We start from the raw sequence: 17,352 nt of genomic DNA, 5'->3' as shown, positions 1-17,352 counted from the left end.
CCAGAGCCATGGGTTCGACACCAGGTCGAGGAACAGATCTCACATGATGTGCAGCATGGCAAAATAAAAAAAGGAATAGCACTGATTTGCTAAATTGTACACCAAGATTCCAAAAGCTATAGTTATGCCAGATGTCCTAAAGGTAATTTTTAAACTTTCTACTCGCCCTAACTCATACTGACTAAACTTGAGGTAAGTGATGTGGAAGCTGAGACTCCAATACTTTGGCCACCTCAAGCGGATAGCTGACTCATTTGAAAAGACCCTGATGCTGGGAAAGATTGAGGGCAGGAGGAGAAGGAGATGACAGAGGATGAGATGGTTGGATGGCATCACCAACTCAATGGACATGAGTTTGAGTAAACTCCGGGAGTTGGTGATGGGCAGGGAGGCCTGGTGTGCTGTGATTCATGGGGTTGCAAACAGTCGGACACAACTGAGCGACTGAATTGAACTGAGGTAAGTGAAGCATCAAAAATTAGGATCCACTTTTTCAAAGGCAGGCCTATTTTGGGTCTGTGATTATTCTGGGAGTAAAAGAAATCAGCAATATCCTGCCCTTGTTTCATATCGACTGGCACTTGCCCTTGGCTAATAGGCAAATGGTATTTTCAAAACCATGTTCCCATTGCAGCCCTTCCATTATTAAGATGCCTTTTCATTTTCTTGGCTATTCTCCATGCCTCGGGTTTCTCCCTCTAAAATAGAGTCCAGAATATGTTGGAAATTACTCTGTGATGAAAGCCAGAAGCAATCTAATTTCTTTACCCTTCCGGGTATGGTATCTGTCGCCACGTGCACCTTTCAGAAGTGGGTGGGAGAGTGGCGTCCCCACCCTTCGTCACAGCCCTCTGGATCTGGCCATCCTTCTGGCTCCGAACAAGCCTTAGAGACATGGAGATGCACTTTTACCATATTATTGGCCCAGGCGATCAGATGGCCCCTCCACTTCACACTCCTTATGTTCCCTTCCCCTTCATGCAGAACTGAAGACTTCCATCTGCTCATCCAAGATCGTTCAAACAGCAGCAACTAGGGGCAAATATCATAAAAACAGAATTTTAAAAACCAAGAGCCATATGTTAAACTCCTTATTATTTTTGCCCGGACATTCAAGTAACAAACAAATTTAAAAAAATAATTAATTGGAGGATAACTGCTTTACGATGCTGTGCTATTTTCTGCCGTACAACATCATGAATCAGCCATGTGTATACATATATTCCCTCTCTCTTGAATGCCCCTCCCATTTCCCACCCCCGATTCCACCCCTCTAGCTCATCACAGAGCACCAGGCTGAGATTCCCGTGTTACACAGGAACTTCCCACTAGCCATCTATTACACACATAATAGTGTCTATATGTTGATACTGCTTTCTCAATCCGCCCCACCCTCTCCTCCCGCTGTGTCCACAAATCCAAGTAACAAAGAAAGCACTCTCAATATTTTAAATACAGACTTATACTGGCACATGATTCGCATTTTGGAAAGTATTTCCAGTCAATCTTATCCTGTCCAGGACACCATTTAAAATGTTTGTGTTGAAGTTATTACACAGTCCAGCCACAAGATGGCATCAAAACACCAAAAGTCAGAGAAAAAAGAGCATGTATGGTATTTAGCCAAAAGATTTTTATCACAAAGTTCTTCAAGTAATTGACCAGGATTAATTTATTTAGTAATTTGGGAAATCAAAACTTTAGAACTTTTCTCTGAAAATAAGTTTAGTCACAGATTCAGCTGCATGATTAGAAAGGGTCTTTCATTTAACTCAAGAAAAATTAACAATGACTTGAGCAGTAATTATTCACGTCACAAGAGAAATCTGCTTTAGAATTTAACTTTTACAGAAATTTCAGAGTAGCTACCTATCAAAAAAATATGTTGAATAAATTTTATGACCAAAAATAACTGGTCAAACCCTCTACATTCAGATGTGGTTCTAGAAATCACACATTATTGAGGAATCAAAAAATTTTTTTCTTGCCATATCCAATTTAAATCCTGTAAGAAAAGACCTTTATACAATATATAACAATACATACAACATATATAATTTATACAATGTAGAACTTAAAATATGTAAGTTAGACATATAATTCTGAAACACAGTTATCTTTTACAAGCATTCCTTAATGGAATTTTTAAAATTCCTATTATAAGTGTCAATTTCAATGTACCTTAGTATAATACCCCACCTCTAAAAAAGGAAGAAAAAAAGGTAACAGAAAGTAAACTCATATTATTAATATTTTTATGTATCTTTCTCAGTAGCCAGAGGGGCACACACACACACAAAAAAAACAGGTGAGGGGGAGTTATAATTATTAATATTTTTATGTACCTTCTCAGTATCCAAAGGGGCACACACACACACACACACAAAACACAGGTGAGGGGGAGTTATAATTAAATAAGTAGCCATCATCATAAATAAGCTGAATTTACTCTCATAAAAGTGCCAGAAATGTTTAAAGTTCTCTGTCGTCCATGCAAGAGCAAGGCAGCCTTACAACATCCTTAGTGGAGACTGGAGGCAGAACTTTTACTAAAGACATGTGGTCCTGTGTTCCCATCGGATACACACAGGATAGAGCTCTTCTACATGCTCAGTCACCTTCTAAGCCATCTCGACTGGCCCAGACTCTAAGAAATTCTCACCACCACCAAGGCTGCCTGCCTCCAGTTAGCGACCCTTAGATTCGGCCTCCAGCTGTGACTCAGCCTCTGCCTTGGGTCAGGACGCAGAGAACAGAGCTAAGGCGGCGGTCACTGAGGGTGTGCGGGTTTTGTGATGGGACAGCTCTGAAACTGGCATCAGAGGTGAAAGCGTGAGAGTATGGCTCCTACCACACCTCAGGTCACACCCCACTAAAGACAGGCAGCTACTGACAACTGTACTCAACATGAGGAGCGGGGCCAGGGGGAGCTCCGGCAGCACCTGTGGAAGGGCGGCTCTGCGGGATGGCCAGGGGGAGAGGCACGGAGATGCGGGGAGAGGCGTCTCCCTCACCAACAGCCACTGAGAAACGGCCAACAGAGTATTAAAAGGGGAACAGTCTGCACCTGGGTCAGAAAAATTAAATACGCCCTCAATTTCAAATTAGAAGTTCTGTAAAACATAACAGGAAGATCCCGGTGAAGGCTGTGAGCTGACTCATTACAAGGAAGAGCCCGCCTCGGTCGAGGATACAGCAGGAGGCCACAGTGCGGTGGCGGCTGGGGCTGAGGGGGCCAGAGCGGGAATCTCAGGCAGGCACTCGGGGTCCCTGATCGGCACTGCCAACAGCACACCCGAACGGCCACGCTGGCCGCTGCTCGGACAAACAGCTTGGAAGGAAAAAGCAGGCAGGCCTCCTGAGGGCAACTGTGCCAGTTACTGAGGTGGGCAGTACCTGCCTTAATAAGTAGAGAAAACAAGTTTTGTTTCTGGTTTTTTTTTTTTTTTTTTTTAAATACAGCACTTCCCAGCTGCGCCAATAATTACTAGGTTAGCCAAAAATGTTCATTTGGAGTTCTCTGTGATATCATACAGGAAACCCAAACGAACTTTTTGGCCAATCTAATGCATTCTTTTGTATCCATTTTCCCAACAGACAATTATGTTCCAATTCAGCAAAATGGAAAACACAAAAGCTCTCCCACCACTGTCCAAAGTAAAAGATTTGGACAAGCTCTCACAAAATCTATGGACAGCTTCACAGCCATATCTCATAAATATGAGCTCACAAGAAGAAAACACTGACAATATGGAAAAATTCAGTATTTGAAAACAATAAAACGTATCTAGGGAATAAGGAAAAAATCTCCCACTCCTACCACCACATGAATGAGACATAACGTAAAGCAGAAAAGAACTTCAGGACTAATTCTCTTTATTCTCAGATGACAAGAAAATAAAGCAAGAAATTAATAACAAAGGATAAGAAGAGCAAAACAAGAGGGAAAAAAACAGAAATAAAAAAATAAATACTCTCTATCCTTGGGTAAAAGAGGAAATCAAACTGCAGCCAGAGCACTTAGAAAATGAAAATACAAACAGTACAAACCTAAACTTTAGGGGATGCAATCAAAGTTGTAAACAAGGGCAAGTCCATAGCTCTCAAAGTTAATAATGAACAAAAACAGATGTGTGTATACTAGCTACACGGAAAACAAAAACACTTTATTGAGGGACAGAGGAGAGCAAAGTAAATGGAAAGATACAGCGTGTACCTGGATGACAAGACAGAATTCTCACTGAAGAGCTGAAGTCTTACGAAGTTGGCCTACGGTTTTCATGCAAACCCCAAGAAAATCCCAAAGGAATTATTTCTAGAGCTTCTAAAATGCAATGAACTCATTTGAAAATGCGTGACAATAACAAAAAAAAAATTTTTTCAATTAAGCAATTTGGGGGTGGGAGGTGATCTGCCCTGCTAGATACTAAAACTTCCTTTTTTTAAAATTAACACCCCCAACAGTAGAGCACTGGTCTCAGAACTGACAGGTGAAGGAAAAAGGAAAGAAAAACTGACAAAGATGAACCAAAATGATAAGGTCAGACACTGGGGGAGCGACATGTCTGTGTATACATGGGGTGGGTGGGTGGGTGTGTGTGGGTGTGGGGGGTGTGTGTGTGTGTGTTTTAAATATGGACACTTATTTACAGGACAAGATGGTCAGAGCATATTAAGTAGATTGCAAAACAGATTAAATACAATGACTTTTAAATAAAATATGAATGTGTATCCACATATAAAACCTGAAAGACAAAGCGATCATCACTCCAGAAAGAGAGGACAAGTGATTTTGTATTATTCCTCTTTAATAATTATTCTACATAGCACATGTGAATTATTCTTTATAACATTAATAGTTATGGGGATGAAAGTCAATCCTCTAATTTTAACAGTCAAGATAATTTAGGGGACAATTTGAAATAAAACAAAAAATTCACTGGAACTGAGTGAAAAGACTATTTGTGGTCCCCTATCTATGGGTGAGGATTCACATAAATGGTATCTAATTTTTAAATAAAACACTAACTTCTTTCAGAAAACTCTTAATAAAATCTTGCTGCAATTCCCACCCAAGGCAAGGTCACTCCACTCCATCCTTTCTGCTGTGGTCAGTGTGATTTCTGCAATGGGAGGAAGCTGAGGCTGCTGGGCCCCGGGCTCCCTTTGTCTCCTGCTCTGGCTCCAAGGAAAACTTCCAGCAGAGGGCAGGAAGGAAAGGAGAGAATGTTGAATTCAGTCTGAATTTCCAGAGTCCTATTACATTAAACCTTGTGTACCCTGCCCTGACACGAATCAAAGGAGCAAAGACGCTGGTCCCTTAAAGTTTTTTTTTATAATACGGCATCAGTGGTACCTATCTGATGTCACTGACTCACTGATGAATGCTCAAAAACAGCAGGTGGCGGGTGGTTAGCTAATGTCCTAGCTTCTGTAAACCAGTTAAGTTTTAACTCATTTCCACTACACTTTTAAACACAAGTCATATTATTTTTCTCTTGTCTTTCAAATAGTGGTAGTTTCATCACTTTACCTTTACATTTGAAAATTAAGAGATGATCACTAAACAAATAGCCTTAAATATGTTAGAGAAGATCATTATTTTGGAGAATTCTTTTGTTAAGTCAAACACTGGTTCTGAGTCATGGGATCGTGGGTGCGACATTATATCTAGTTCATTGAGAATAACGTATTTACTTCTCATCTCCCCAAATGTATCAGGGAAAGAAACCAAATCTTAGAGATGCTTTGCTAGACACACAAGGAATAACAAATATTAGATACTGAGTAGGCTTTCCTGGGTCTAAAAGTCATTCCTTCTTTCGTTGTCCAAAAATACAATGGATTTGCTATGGGAGGAGCTGTGTAATTTCCAAATCCTCTAGTCACTTGGCCCGTCTTTAGTTAGCAATGTCTGTCCCCTATTTCAGACACAGAGGCATCTGCCCTCACTCACACATCTAAGGGAAAGGGCCCTGGGACTGATTCATCCAAGGAATAAATCAGCACACTCCTTGAGAAAGGGCTCCTGTACCTGACGCCACGTCCTACTCCTGAAACGCTGATCTCTTCTTTCCTGTTGCTCAGTGTCAAAGGATATAACTTGTGCACAACTTGTCATCAATTTGAAAAGTCCTGCGAAGGTGCTGTGCTGTGCTCGGTCATGTCTGACTCTTTGAGACCCTACGGACGGTAAGGTGAGACCTTCTCTGTTTGGTTTAGGTCAGTGCGGCTCCTTGGTTCCAGGGATGTCCACTGGTCTCCCCTTCGGTCTGAGCAGTGATGTCCTGGAATGGGTTTGTCCGCGTGCACAAAGCTCTCTGGAACGTCACAGTACCCACTTCTGTCCTCCCCCCACCCGGCCTGCCCTTCTCCTCTATGTTACCGGCTTGATCCCATGAAGTGTTTCTTTCTGTCTTCCCTCTGCACTCCACTCAATTCTTTTAAAAATGCTTTTATTGTCTATTAAAGCACAGTTGATTAACAATGCTGCATTAGTTTCAGCAAAGTGATTCAACTATACATACGCATCTATCTGTTTTTTTCTTTTTTTTTATCTGTTTTTCTTTTTCAGATTCTTTTCCCATTTAGATTATTACAGAATATCGAGCAGCATTCCCTGTGCTACACAGTAGGTCCCGGTTGGTTATCTGTTTTATTGGTTATGCATTTATCTATCAATAGAGCAGTGTGTGCATGTCAATCCCAAATTCCCAATTCACTCAACCCTTTACTCATGAGTCCTATCTCCCAGTTCACACATAGTATAAAATCTTAAATGTCAGCTAGAAATTACAAAATGATTGCCATTACTGTCCTTTGAAACTCTCCAAATAAAATGATGCTGTACATGCAGCATTTGATGGATAACATTTTTGTAGTTTCAGATAGGAGGGGTTAGGATTTTTCCATCCTAATCTATGGGAATTTCAGGCAGAAACGCATCATCTGGCAGGAAGGCCAAGGAAAGTTCTGTTTCGGCGATTTAAGGCATGATAAGCTGCTTTTCTTACACACACTCTATGCTAATTTAACTACCACAAAACTACCTGCTTGTATTTCACTGACATTTAATAAAATCCATTTCTTTCTTCCAGCCATAAAACTGCCTAGAGACCTACTGAGCACGAATCTTCTACAAAGCATTTTAGAGGGGAAGCCATTGAGGGAACTAGCCTTAAAAGCAGCTGGTTAATTTATTTGGTTCATCTTCCACATCCTGTAATATTGAATTGTCATTATCACAATACTGAGAGCAATTTAAGCTCAATGGGAGCTAAGTACAGAGAGAGGAAAAACTGTTTCCAAGAGGTCTATTTTTTTGTTGGAGAAAGTATTTTAGGGCTTTATTTCCCATAAATCCACATTCTGGCAGTCAGCACTCTTGGTACTTATATTTCAATAGGAGCCCTCACATCCTCAGCAATATACTTTATTCTCCTATGTTCTGTGCTGATAAATCTATCTAGTACTTTCTTATACCACATCCCAGAATCTCCCACACACAGGCTGGGATTCCTATGGGGCTGTAATAAAGCTGCCGATTCTGGTAGCCTAACACCCATCATTACCCATCACCCATTCTTCCCTGGTGGAGGAAAAGGAGTATGATTGGACCTTTTTTAATCATCTTGTGCTCTTCCAAGTATATAAATCATTTGAGTCATTTGGGCTACCTAATACCAGCAACACTGCCTACTGAGGCTGGGGTCTGAGCCCATGGGTGAAGGTGTTTTCTCCAGAAAGGACAGAGAGGCTTGGAGAAAACAGACTCCACAAGAGATAAATGCTTCATCAGAGAAGATACCGGAGCTCAAGATGACAGAGAAATAGAGCAAAATGAAATCCAGCAAATTAGAATATGCCAAATATTTTACTGTCCCAGTAAAAACAAAGGGTATAATGATGAGGAGGGCTTGCCACAGAAGGATTTTTAAATCCAAGATTGGAAGAGATTAGGGATAAAACTGAAGTCAAGAAGGCAAGTGAGAAAAAAATTGGTGAGCATGGAGAAGACTTGGGGTGGTGGCTGGCAGCAGACAGGAGTCTTGAATCTTGATGGAGACAGAAATGACCAAGAAGCAGCAGCCTGAAGAGCAGAGAACACCTGTGTACTGCTTCCTGCTTTGGCTCAGTACCGAAGTTTAAAACACACAGCCTTCCTGACCATCACTGAGAAAAAACTCAAATCATGTAAGAAGAAAACAGGGATTTCCTAAATATATGACTGCTTTAAATCCGGTGGTTATTTTCTGCACAAGTTCTAGTCCATCCCTCTCCTTTCCTGAAGAGTGGGTTAACCTGATTAAAAGCCGTTCAACACAGGACAGATACTGCTACCAAAGTCTCTGTACACAGGTGGACTTCCAGAGCCCGTGTGACAGGCCATCTGCTTCCAGGCAGTATCTGAATAAGCACAACTGAAAAGCAACACAGGTTTTTGACAAATTCTTGAACTTAATTAATCCTGTGTAAATTATGTACCAGAAATACGCTTTGAAATTTAAAAAAACATCATATCAACATAAAGTAACAGTCAATTTAGTAGCCAAGAAATCCAAGCTATGAATTCAGTGTGAACCAAAGAAGTTAAACACAAGAGGTGCCACTCAGGAGCAGTTCCTTTGTATTAAAAACAAAACAAAAACCTAGCAAGGACAGAGATATAGATCTATGTCTACCGGGTTTAGCAATCAATTGTAGCCAGCATGTGAGGAAGATTTCTATTCAAACTAGCAACCTGCCATTGCTGCACATGCAACTCACAACTGCAAATGGGATTCCAGAAATGAACGAGGCATTTAAAAAGTAATTTTTCTACTAAAACACACAAACAGCCTTCCACATGGATCCTGAAGACTTAACAGAGCTGGTTGTTCAAATCAAAAACCTTGAGTTTGTTTTTCAGTTTGCAGCTGCCTGAGGATCTATTTCCTGGGACTGGGTTCAAGGTTGGACCCCTTCCCCAGTAGAATAAATATCTACTGGGTGATGCAACTTGAATGAACATTCCGTGTGATGAACAAATATCTCTAATTTTAACTACACATAAGCTCAATCAGAGATGACTCAGGAGGAGATCTTTGCACAGTGAGGTTATGAAAAATACAAAACTGCTAAATCTTGATTAACAGGAAGAGTCACCAGAACACACAGGTTTATGGATGTGAACAAGTGCTTCACTCAATTCAAATCAAAGCAAAAAGGAACCAACAAGGACCTACCATAATAGCACAGCAAAGTACACTCAATATTTTGTAATAATCTATAATGGAAAAGAATTTGAAATGGAATATATATATATATACACAAACACACATATGTATACCCACAGATATTTAATGGAATCACTGTGCTGTACATCTGAAACTAATATGATACTGTAAATCAACGATGCAAGTTATGTGTGCTCAGCTGCTCAGTCATATCTGACTCTTTGCGACCCCAAGGACTGTAGTCTCTCAGGCTCCTCTGTCCATGAGATTCTCCAGGCAAGAATACTGGAGTGGGTTGCCATGCCCTCCTCTAGGGGATGTTCCTGACCCAGGGATCAAATCCTAGCTCCTGTGGCTCCTCCTGGGAAGATCCCCTGGAGAAGGAAATGGCAACCCCTTCCAGTATTCTTGCCCGGAAAGCCCATGCACAGAGGAGCCTGGTGGGCTACAGTCCGTGGGGTGGCAAAAAAGTTGACACAACTTAGCAACTAAACAACAACAACAACAACAAATCAACTATATACTTCAATGGAAAAAAAAATGAAGCAAAAGGGGAAAAAGTAAAGATCAGGACACTGCCTACAGCAGAAACCAAATCAAATGAACCTGCCTTTAACTGGGCATGCTGGCGTGTTTTTAAGAGCCTTCAAGGAAGCAGCAGGACAGACGGTCTAGGGGCAGACACATCTGTGGAGTAGAATATACTCATCTTCTTTGTACACAGTTCAGCATCTACTCGAAAGTCTCATTATGACTCCTATATAATGCCTCCCTAGAACAAGAATAATTATTCCAGGTTTAGCTAAAATTGGACAAAAGGCTGCAGGCTATTCAGTAAGCAGCAATAATTTGCGCTCAAACTGACAATAAATATCAAATGGACAGTCGTCATTGTCCTGGCTTCTATGGTAATAGTAAAAGCTGCCCCGAGCAAAGAATACAACCAGAGAAATCACAAAGGAAGGGATATAAGTGACTAGTAAATAAAAATGCTCAAAATCACTAATAATTCAAGGAATTTACAAAATAGAACAATGGAGTCTCTTTCTATGTATATCAAATTGGCAAGTTGATACGGTAAAATGGCTCCTCTAAAACACACAGCTGGTATAAATCAGTATGTTTTCTAGAATGTACCTTTACTTGGCAATATGTATCAAGAGCCTAAAAGATACTCGGAATCTTTGACTCAGTAATTCTAATCCTAAGAATCAGAGCTAGGAAAACATTCAGCAGCACAAACAGAAGTTCATACCCAAAGATTTCTAACTTCAATACAGCATGATTTATGATAACCCCAAACTGGATACAACCTAATGGTCCAATAATATGAGACCGATTAAGAAAATTAAATTGACCTGCAGGATGGAAAATTACATAATCATTAAAGAACATCTGAGCTAAGATTAGACTTCAATAATGTAGGGAATTTCATATGATTTAGAATGCTAAGTTGAAAAGAGAGCCAAAATAGTTGAGATTACTTTATACATTCTTTTATTATTGCTTTTTATTATTATAAAAGGCATGGTTTCTACAAAAAAAAAAAAAAGCAGAAAATAAATGCCAATGAAGGCCAGAAAAAACACTAATAATCTTGCTCAGATATTGTTAATAACATGTTAATATTAATATTGTTAATAATTTGGTATATAGCTTTCCATGAAATTGCTACATCATACATTTATATTTCTACCAGAAAGGGAAATCAAATAGTATGTATTATTTTCATAAAGTACCTCAATAAGCCATCTAGCAAATGTTGGGCATTTTATTTGTCACAATGAAGAAAGAAAAAAGCTGGAATGCAGGAGTTCGTCTGCCATTCAGAGCAGGGCCTTCGTGTTCTCCGGGTAAATATAAACAATTTCACAGAACACCGACATAAGACAAGGCCCTGTGACCATAAGATGAGGAGAAAAACAGGACCACTCCATAATCACCTCTGAACATGGACAAAATATTAACATTTCCCAAGCCACATAAATGACCAGACATCTCCCTATCCTGGCTAAAAGGAAAGACTACTTCTTTATCAACGTCTTTAGCCTTGATTTTATCTTTCCTCCTCTGGATATGATGTATTAAGATACCCAGTGGTGGAAAATCTCTTGCTTCCGGACAGCACCTGACCCAGTGCAAACTCCTACTTCTTTAAAGCCTCCCCACACCACCTCTCATCAACAGCCCAAATCCTGTAACACCCTCCTTCTAACACACCCTCTCCCTCACACCCTGCAAGTGTGTTCCTGGAGATCTAGGGCTGCACGGCACTGACACGGCTATCCACTATCACATACACTACCATCAGACTTTGAGTGGGTTCAAATCTGCACTGTCACAAACAGCAAAGAGGAGTATTGGCTGAAAATGAATCAGAAAACTAAAAGGAAACAAACTAACTTATAATGGGGGGGGGGTCCCCAAATGCTTAACGACAAAGGCTTGAAAAATTAGTAATTACAACAGTAACTTTGCACAGGCAATAACTACTCCAAATACTGAAGAACAACCACAGCATTCTCAACATGCAAAGGAAGATATTTTCAGCAAGGAGCAAAGGATGGTTTGATTACTCTAGGAAGACAGATGGTAAGCTTAACATCAGAATCCAGGGAAGGGCTGCAAACAATATGGAAATATTACACACGGAAAAGTTAGCTGAACTCATTAAAGAAAAAAAGGCTTCTGTTCTCACCAGGTTTTTGATGGCTATGAAACAAGGAGGACGACTGAAGAAAATGCGGTTGCCATGGATCCATCTCCAGGATGTTGGGAGCTCTACATACTGACATCAAAAAAGCAACTAATGTTTGAGATGGATGAACTTAATTTTGAAAGCAAGGAAAAACATCTGACACTGATATTGAAAATGATTTCTATTTTTAAGCCCTGGATTTAAAATTTTAGCTTCAGCCAGTTCAGTACATAGAGAAAAACCCACCAAAATATACTTTTACAATATAGCTATTTGCAACTTGGGTTTTACATACCTAAGAAATATTTGTAAAGGTTACACTGCGTTTTACTTCCTATTAGTTGGTAGTTTTTAATCAATTTTGGCATGCTTACAGCATGAGATGAATTTCTAGAAATGGAACCACAATTTATAACACCATGCCTAGAAGAGATGAAGGTGTTTATTTACAATGGTTCTATGTGCAACCACTTGGACATAAATTTGGTGGTTGCCTGAGAAGTGATGTGTGAGAAAAGTCTGCATGTAGAAAACTGACTAAGATCAAGCATCTAAATGCCTGCAGAAGTGTCATTCTCTAGATCCACTGGTCAGCAGACTGGGTGGTAACTGATGTCAGAGACTTTTTCAGGATAAACAAGGTCTTACTGTACAGTACAGGAAACTATATCTAATATCCTGTTGATAAACCATAATGAAAAAGAATACATATAATGGAATCACTTTGTTGTAGAGCAGAAATTAACACATTGCAAATCAACTTCAATACTTCAATAAATTTTTTAAAAATTAAAAAAGATCTTTTATGACCCCAAGAACCCCAGTTTCCATCTGACCAGGAGACAAGCAAATATATAAGGAAGCACTCTTCCCTTGTGGCTCAGATGGTAAAGAATCCGCTTGCAATGTGGGAGACCTGGGTTTCAGTCACTGGGTCAGGAAGATCCCCTGGAGAAGGGATAGGCTACTCACTTCAGTGTTCTTGGGCTTCCCTTGTGGCTCAGCTGGTAAAGAATCCATCTGCAATGCAGGAGACCTGGGCTCAATCCCTGGGTTGGGAAGATCCCCCTAGAGAAGGGAAGGGCAACCCACTCCAGTATTCTTGCCTGGAGAATTCCACGGACAGAGGAACCTGGTGGGCTACAGTCCAAGGGGTGTGAAGAGTCAGACATGACTGAGTGACTAACAACTAACTAACTACATTTCACATTTAATGGTCATAGGAGCTTGCTGGGCTATGGGAATTTTAAAAAGTTTCGCATTATTACAAAAAACTGCTCCATTGCATCTTCTTCCAAAAAGAATCCAACATGCAATTTGTTGTTTGTTGATCACGTTGGACACTGAGAAGCTAGCTGATGCTTCTACCTCTGCCCTTCAGGTAAAATCTGCCAGGAGCCTTCAGCCCTGAATAGTGAAGCGCTTTTTCTCATTTCATGCATGCAGGTCCTTGCTTTGTTTGCTGACTGACACTTTCCAGCTTACAAAGCAAGCTGTCCCTGCGGCCAGGTCCCCTCATTCTAGTTCACTGCAATGCCAAACAGCTGACTACCTCGTTTCTAAAGATGAACTCCGCTGCAAACAGCAGTGTGACAATTTAATAATTTGTCAAAGGAGGAGAATCAGTTATTATGAAGTGTATTTCAGAGTTCAAAGGTAAAGGTCATAGGGAGCTCAAGTTTATCTACTGACAGAGAAAGTTGAGCAATTAAAAAACCAACAAGCAAACCAGACAAGATCTGCCTGGCAGACTTATTTCTAGAAGACATACCTCATTTCTATGCTCATGCATTAGAATTCTTGCTACACAAGGTTTACACTTAAAAAAAAATCCACTGATTCACATGTTTGAAAGTTCTCTCCAATGGCACTCTTACGAGATGTGCTTTCTCTTTTCTTTTTTCAACATGGAAACAAAACAGAATTTAGAATAAGCTTTTTATGCTCATGTGTCAAGCGCTGGAGTCCATAAATCCAGCTATGGCATTCAACTACTAAGAAGTTACCTTGAAAATCTAAAATAAAAGTTTATGCCAGACAGAACTATTGCCTCCTCTTTCCAGTCCCAGGTGGATAAGGAGCTATCTCCAAAGACCTAAGAAGCTAGAACCTTAAAAAGGAAATATCAACAACTGTGTCAAACTGCAGTTTCAGGTTTTTTTTTCCCCTTCATAACTAGTTTGTAGAACTATTCTGAAATGCATGTTCTGATTACTTTTTTAAAAATGTTTACCCCTCGCCCAGTAACTAAGTTTTCCCATCAAATCAACTAAAATCTTAAATTAAAAATCTTCATCAAATTTTCTTGTGAAATGACATCAAGATTCTCTCTGTAGGACATCCATCTTGCTCTTTTTCTACCATATGATCTGCCATGTACTCTAAACAGGGAGGTCTAGTGCAAGGTTATCACCATTTGCTAAATGCTGGACTCTGCAGACGTGTTCTGCTTAGTTTACAGCACTGGCTGCAAACTGCAGTTGGAATGATCAGAGTTGTGATTGGGCCAATGCAGATTTTGATTTTTTTCTCATTTACAAAGGTATAAAATGCCCTAACTCGGCTATAAGAAAAAAATCGACTCCCCCTAAAAATTTGCTAACACCTTAAAAAGAAATTTTTTTCACAATATTATCTCTTTCTTAATGTCACCTTCCAAGAGCCTTTCTCTTAGTTTTTAAAATCAAAGGTGCATTTCTTAATGAAATCAGAAATATTCCCTGAAATAACCTCAACTAAATAAACCTATTTTAAAACAGACAAAACACATTAATTCCAAAACCATGTAGTGCAGGCAATCTTCGAAAGTGCACACCATACACATACAGAAGGAAGAAATCTTTCCAGAGATTTCTGCAAAGCACACCAAGCTTCTGTACGTTTTGGCAATCTCTAGTTATTTAACTCTATACAAAGAAGTCACTATTACTTACTAAATAAACACTAGTTTTTACTATTCACTAAATATATATTTACACAATAAACTTTAATGAATTTAGAGAAATCAGTCAACAGCTTGTATGTTACAAGTTCCTGAATAGAGGGCACGTGCGTGCTAAGTCCCTCAGTCATGTCCAACTCTTTGGGACCCTATGAACTGTAGCCCTCCAGGCTCCCCTTTCCATGCGATTCTCCAGGCAAGAATACTAGAATGAGTTGCCATTCCCTTCTCCAGGAGATCTTTTCAAGCCAGGGATTGAACCTGGTTCTCTTACATCTCATGCATTGGCAGGGAAGTTCTTTACCACTAGCACCACTTGGGAAGCTCGAATACATGCCATATTTACATACTAACACTTCTTAAACCTCTAACATAAATAGGAAAAATTGTAATGCCCTTTAATTCTATTCTCATTCTTTTTTATTGAAGTAGATGCACAGCAAAGTGATTCAGTTACATATATATATTTATTTGTTCTTTTTCATATTCTTTTCCCTTACAGGTTATTACAAAATGTTGAGTAGAACTTCCTGTGCTATATGGTAGGTCCTTGTTGTTTATTTTATTTATTTTTTTTCCCTTTATTTATTTTTTTCCAGTGGGTTTTGTCATATATTGATATGAATCAGCCATAGATTTACACGTATTCCCCATCCCGATCCCCCCTCCCACCTCCCTCTCCACCCGATTCCTCTGGGTCTTCCCAGTGTACCAGGCCCGAGCACTTGTCTCATGCATCTCACCTGGGCTGGTGTGTTGTTTATTTTATATATAGCTGTGTGTATCTGTTAATCCCAAACTCCTAATCTATCCCTCCTTTCCCCCTTTGGTAATCATAAGATTGTTTTCCACGAATGTGGGTCTATTTATGTTTTGTAAATAAGTTCATTCATATTACATTCTTAGATTCCACATATAAGCAATATTATATTTGTCTGGCTTACTTCACTTAGTATGATAATCTCTGGTTGATCCTTGCTGCTACAAATGTATTATTTCATTATTTTTATGGCTGAATAATATTCCTCTGTGTGTGTGTGTGTGTGTGTGTGTGTGTGTGTGTACACCACATCTTCTTTATCCATTCACCTGTTGATGGACATTTAGATTGCTTCCATATCTTGGCTACTGTATAAAAAATAGTGCTGCAATGGACACTGGGGTACATATATCTTTTCAAATTATATTTCTCTCCAGATAGATGCCCAGGAGTGGGATCCCTGGATCATATGGTAACTCTATTTTGTTTTTTAAGGAACAGACATATTATTCTCCATAGTGGCTGCACCAATTTGCATTGTCACCATTAGGGTAGGAGGGTTCAACTTTTTCCCACAGCCTCTTCAGCATTTGTTATTTGCAGAATTTTGAATGATGGTATAAAAATGGCTTTTTAAAGGTAAAGAACTCAAAATCAAAATGTTTTAAAAGGAGTTAATTTGTTTGTCATCCCGTAAGTAATCAGTGGTTCTAAAAACTAAAAATGGCACTGGCACAAGGACAGATACACAAATCAACAGAATTGAAACTCCAGAAATAAACTCGAACATTTATGGCTAACTGATTTTTGACAAAGGGCCCAAGACAATGGCAAAGGAACAGTCTTTGCAACAAAAAGGGCTGGGACAATTGGATATCCATATGCAAAAGAATGAATTCAGACCCTTACCTTACACCATACACAAAAATTAACTCAAGGGAGATTCCAGAGCTAAATTTAAAAGTTAACACGATAAAACTCTTTGAAGAAAACACAAGTATAAATCTTAATGACCTTAGATTTGGCAATGATGTCATAGATACAATACCAAAAGCACAAGCATCAAAATACACACACACACACAGAAAACAAAAATTCCACACAAAACAGATAAACGGCACTTCAGCAAAATTAAAAACTTCTGTACCTCCAATGACACCAGGAATAAAGTGAAAAGACAACTCAAAGACTGGGAGAAAATATTTGCAAATAACATACTGGCAAGAGATGTGAATCCAGAATATATAAAAAAAAATTTTACAATTTAAAAAAAAAAAAAAAAGAAAAAAGACAAATAGCCCAATGGAAAAATGGACAAAGAATCTGAATAGGCATTTCTCCAAAGAAGATAGACAAATGGCCAAGAAGCACTAAAGATGCTCAACAACCTTAGTCATTAGGGAAATGTAAATCAAAACAAGGAGATATCACCACTTTCCACACACCAGATGCCTATAATCAAAAAGACAGCTACAAATGAATGAGGGTGAGAATGTGGAGAAAGTGAAACCCTTACATACTGCTAGTGAGAATGTAAATGGTGCAGTCACTTTGGAAAATAACTGGACAGTTCTTCAGTGTTCTACACTGAGTTACTAGATGATCCAACAATCCTACACCCAAAGGGCATTAAAATACATAGCCCCATAGAAGAGTTGTACATGAATGTTCACAGTACCATTAAGTGCAACAGTCAAAACACAGAAACAACCCAAATGTCCATCAACTGATAAACAGC

General features: G+C 39.4%; 1 protein-coding gene across 3 annotated transcripts in view; it reads right to left on the bottom strand.

Annotated features, from left to right (window-relative positions):
• The window catches only part of VPS41 (VPS41 subunit of HOPS complex), a 197,594-nt gene that overhangs the window by 72,316 nt on the left and 107,926 nt on the right, over positions 1 to 17,352 (bottom strand). For all 3 annotated transcript variants that reach the window (XM_061165672.1, XM_061165673.1, XM_061165674.1), the window contains one exon: positions 913 to 1,032. In XM_061165672.1, the coding sequence (XP_061021655.1) occupies positions 913 to 1,032 (120 nt within the window). The remainder of the gene's footprint in view (positions 1 to 912; positions 1,033 to 17,352) is intronic.

The sequence above is a fragment of the Dama dama genome, chromosome 18 (genome assembly GCF_033118175.1).
Source record: "Dama dama isolate Ldn47 chromosome 18, ASM3311817v1, whole genome shotgun sequence".
Classification (NCBI taxonomy): domain Eukaryota; kingdom Metazoa; phylum Chordata; class Mammalia; order Artiodactyla; family Cervidae; genus Dama; species Dama dama.
The sequence above is the reverse complement of the archived record's forward strand: the minus strand, read 5'-3'. Positions and strand labels throughout refer to the sequence as shown.